The sequence below is a fragment of the Glossina fuscipes genome, unplaced genomic scaffold (assembly GCF_014805625.2).
Source record: "Glossina fuscipes isolate IAEA_lab_2018 unplaced genomic scaffold, Yale_Gfus_2 208, whole genome shotgun sequence".
NCBI lineage: Eukaryota > Metazoa > Arthropoda > Insecta > Diptera > Glossinidae > Glossina > Glossina fuscipes.
The window spans coordinates 2,146-6,675 of NW_023998551.1; the positions used below are offsets into that span (position 1 = coordinate 2,146).

Sequence of the window (4,530 nt, forward strand, 5' to 3'; positions counted from 1 at the left end):
GGTGACGAAGATCGACCGATAACATTATAGTAATTTCGTTCAAAAATGAAGTCTACAAAATTTGAACCATATACGACTATTTTTGGATCATGGTCTACATAAATGTGCACATGACAAACATACTTTTATATAGAAATAAGATATAATTTTTGTATTCTATAATAAAATTAAGAATTGTATTAGACAACATGGTGTAGAGTATCGAAACGTCGGCCTTGCTCGACTATAATGTTCTTAATTGTTTTAATTTATTCAAATGTAAATAATTAAATATCTCGAAACAAGAAATGTATGACTTAAGTCACTTTCATAATTATGGGCACATATTACGTTCATGAGATTTTCTTACTTTTCAAGCTCAACGAAAAAAATGTTCTCTCAACTGAATAATAGAAAATAATGCTATGTATTTTAAAAGTATGAGGTAATATTTCAAATTTTTACGCTATCAATCTATCCTAACGAATGAGAAAGTGCTCGATCGTCGATAAGTAAATTAGTCGATTCTCACCATTTATTAAAAAATATCTCACAGATGATTGAGATGAATATTTATGTCCATCGCCGAAGGATGAGGGATATATTCATTTTGCCAAAACGTGTGGAACGCCCAGAAGGAAGCATCCGAAACCACACCATATATATATATTCTTTAATTTAAGCATGTCTGTCCGTCTGTGTCATTAGTTTTTTGTTCATTACTCATAAACTATACACATATTCCATGGACGAAAAAATTGACCACGCCTACCCGATTTTATAGCATATCAAAGTTGAATTGTTTTTTCAATACCTTAATAGCACGCAAAACCAAGCTTCAAAACCCCTATAAAGTATACAAATTCTTGGCCGGTTTCAAATTTGAAGTGCACCTAAACAGGTCCGCCTATCCATCTGTCTGTTTGACTAACTTTGTAGCATTAAACATTCTCCCATTTGCGAAAGTGAAGATATCGCGTACAGTTTTAAATTGGGACTACATCTAAACATGTCCGCCTGTTCGTCTGTCCATCTGTCTGTTTGCGCAACTCTGTAGCATTTCTCCCGTTTGCGAAAGTGAAGATAACGCGTATAAATTTGGCAAAAGAATTTGGAATTGAGCTAAACTTTTCAAAGGACACACCTGCAACGCCTGCACATCTATACGCCAGAAACTATTACTTTAAAAATGGAAGAAATCAACTGCTCTCACCCCCGTGAGAATTTTGTTCTTGAACTCCTTTCGCCTTTTTTCGGTAGTTAAACGGTGATGAGTATAAAAGATTCGGTCTCGATAGAATTAAATTTTCTTACTTGTTTTGATTTATGTTTGATGAAAGCTACATGTGAATTTTATATTAAATCTACTTTCTGGTATTCGTGTTAAATGAAAATTCATTGAGGCATAATAGGGAAAGAATGTGTATTGTAATAAAGTAGAGTAAATAATAGCCGTTCAGTTTTGTATTCTGAACATATATGCAATGTATTAGTATTAAATTTTATTTTATAATAAAAATTAACCAGATAAATGCACAAGATTGACAAGTTTTTTTTTTGCACTTTTACCCGCACAGCAGTTCAGTTGAACAAGTGGCGCGAAATTAAAAGGTTCTAACTTCGCCTTATCTACTGCACGTGTGTTTGAGTTTTCTCTATATTTTTCTATTAGATTTTGATAAATATGTGGTTAGAATTAGTTTTATTGTTCTCTTTCGCGATTTATTTGTTTTATATATGGGCCACGGTAAATAATGATTTCTTCGTTAAACGCGGAATTGCGTATAAGAAGCCCGTATTCATGTTTGGTAACATGTGGGAGTTGGTTTTAAGACGTAAATCAATAATTGATATAGTTGTTGACTTATATAGTGAACACGATGGGCAGTAAGTTTGAAATATTTCGTTCTTTTGAATGTAAATGAATAAATCGATGTTCAACTTGTTATGAGAATTAAATATGTAAACCGTTAAACCGTTTATTGTCATTGCCAATTTACCGGCTTAATTCCACGATTTGAACTTGAACTGTTACGTCGTACATAACATAAGCGTAGTATGCATGATTTTCGTATATTAACTTTTAACGAGAAACCCGTTTTATCCAATAACTAGAAAAGCGCTATGTACAATCTTTAGCCCTAGGAAATGCACAGGAAGTGAATTTATCGCAATAAAGCAATGTTCACATTATTAAATTATTATTATTTTTATGATGGATGTATCCACTTCGAAAAAACGTTTGCAACGCCCGGAAGGAAGCATGTGAGATGTGTGCAAAGTATATATATTCTTGATCAGCATCATATTCTAAATCAGTTTAAGCATGTCCATCTGTCCGTCTGTGTAATAACTGAAGGTTCTTGCATGCAGGTTGGTATTGAAAATGGGCCAAATCGTTTGAAGGACACGCCCACACAACACGTACACTGAGAACACCTCTGTTTTTCAAAAGGAATGTAAAATCAGTTTTTTGCTCGCTACTCATAAACTATAGCAAATAAGTATAAAAACTTTTGAACGTCTATTCTCTGGGTGATGCTGTAGCATCTGCGCACAAAAATGCAAACAATTGACCACACCTACCCAATATTATAGTGTATCAAATTTTAACTTTTTTCAATATCCTTATAAGGCGCAGAAATTAGCTTCAAAAATCCCATAAAATATAAAAATTCTTCGTCACTTTGAAATTTGGAATACATCTAAACAGACCCACCTGTGTGTTTCTCCTTCTGTCTGTTTGCGCAACTTTGCAGTATTTATGATAAACATTCTACCGTTAGCGAAAGTGAAGATAACGCGTAAGAATATGGATTTGAGGTAAACTTTTGCAAAAAGTACACCTACAACGCCCACATGCCTCCACGACAAAAGCTTTTTTATTAAAATATTGTTATTGGAATTTTATTTTGAAAATAGAAGAAATCAGCTGCGCCCTCTCCATGTTATAGAATATGAAAATCTTGTTCTTCGACCCCTTTCGTCTTTTTTAGGGTTACGATAATGGGTATAAAAAAGATTCGGTACCGACGGAATTAAATTTTTTTACTTGTTTCATTTGAGCCTACCGTTCTAGTTTGTCAAGTTTTACAGAATTTCGCTTAGATTTTGTGAGGATTAAGAGACTTCAAATGTTTCTATCTTACTCTGGTCACTGGTGACTAGACCGCTGATGATACCGCCTGATAATACCGCCTTAATGTGTATATATAATAAGCTTGTCGATATTCAATAAAGCAAAAATTTTTTTTATATTTTTTATATTTGCAGAGTCTATGGCTTTTTCGATCAACGACAACCGGTGCTCTTAATACGAGATCCCGAGTTGCTAAAACAGATAACTGTCAAGGATTTTGATCATTTTGTTAACCATCGTACGGACTTTGGCGATGAAAACGATAAAAATAATCTCTTTGGTGCTTCATTGTTTATGATGAAAGATAGCCGTTGGAAAGATATGCGCAGTACTTTGAGCCCAGCTTTTACCGGCAGTAAAATGCGACAAATGTTTCAGTTAATGAATAAGGTCGCCAATGATGCTACGGCCTATTTAAAGCAACAACAGAAAGAAAGTGCCAGTCAAGGCCTCGAAATAGATGTCAAAAATTTCGTTACTCGATACAGTAATGACATAATTGCATCGACTGCGTTCGGCTTAGAAGTAAATTCGTTCGAAAATAATAATAACGAATTCTATCTGATGGGCAAGAAAGTGACTACTTTTACATTTATACAAAATTTAAAATTTTTCCTCTACGTGCACATAGGAAAATTAATGAAGGTATTTTTTTAAATGTCGTAAGATTTTTGTTCAAAGGTTTGCAACAATAGTTTTTTTATAAAGCTTCTAGGGATCGGGCTATTTGATAAGAAGTCAACCGAATACTTTATGCATTTGGTCTTGGATGCGATGAAATATCGTAAAGAAAATCATATTATAAGGCCAGATATGATTAATATGCTAATGGAGGCAAGAGGCATGCTGAAAAGTGACAACTTGAAATCACATAATCGCGAGTGGAGCGACATCGATATTGTGGGGCAATGCTTTTTATTTTTCTTTGCTGGTTTCGAGACAGCTGCCTCGCTAATATGTTTGCTTGCCCATGAGGTTATGGAAAATCCCGATGTTCAAGAGAAACTCTTACAAGAAATTCAGGATGTCGATCGTAATTTGAATGGCAAAGCCTTAACTTATGATGCAATACTGAATATGCGTTACATGGATATGGTTGTTTCTGAGACATTACGCAAATGGAGCGCAGCTCCTGTAATGGATCGGGTGTGTACCGATGATATAACTTATGAGCTGAAAACCGGTCAAAAGTTGGAAATTAAAAAAGGTGACGCTCTTTGGATACCAGCTATTGGTATACATCGTGATCCTCAATATTATGAAAATCCCAATAAATTTGATCCCGAACGTTTTAGTGAGGAGAATAAGGATAATATAAAACCATTTACATATTTACCTTTTGGGTTAGGCCCTAGAAATTGTATTGGTCGGTGATTAAGTGACTGATGGCCAGTCTATCGTATATTAATTTA

The 4,530-nt window shown here is 34.3% G+C and overlaps 1 protein-coding gene across 1 annotated transcript; it reads left to right on the top strand.

The window, feature by feature from the left end:
* The first annotated feature begins 1,549 nt into the window (after positions 1 to 1,549).
* LOC119642048 (probable cytochrome P450 9f2) lies at positions 1,550 to 4,524 on the top strand. Its single transcript, XM_038041011.1, has 3 exons — positions 1,550 to 1,866; positions 3,253 to 3,763; positions 3,827 to 4,524. The coding sequence occupies exons 1-3, from the start codon at positions 1,664 to 1,666 to the stop codon at positions 4,490 to 4,492; spliced, it is 1,380 nt and encodes a 459-aa protein (XP_037896939.1). The 5' UTR covers positions 1,550 to 1,663; the 3' UTR covers positions 4,493 to 4,524.
* Positions 4,525 to 4,530: the final 6 nt, after the last annotated feature.

Excerpts from the sequence above, each read along its gene's own strand:
- LOC119642048 (XM_038041011.1), top strand. The coding sequence starts at position 1,664 with ATGTGGTTAGAATTAGTTTTATTGTTCTCTTTCGCGATTTATTTGTTT. Across the intron at positions 1,867-3,252 it reads TATAGTGAACACGATGGGCA|AGTCTATGGCTTTTTCGATC; the intron begins GTAAGTTTGAAA and ends TTATATTTGCAG. Across the intron at positions 3,764-3,826 it reads ACATAGGAAAATTAATGAAG|CTTCTAGGGATCGGGCTATT; the intron begins GTATTTTTTTAA and ends TTTTTTATAAAG.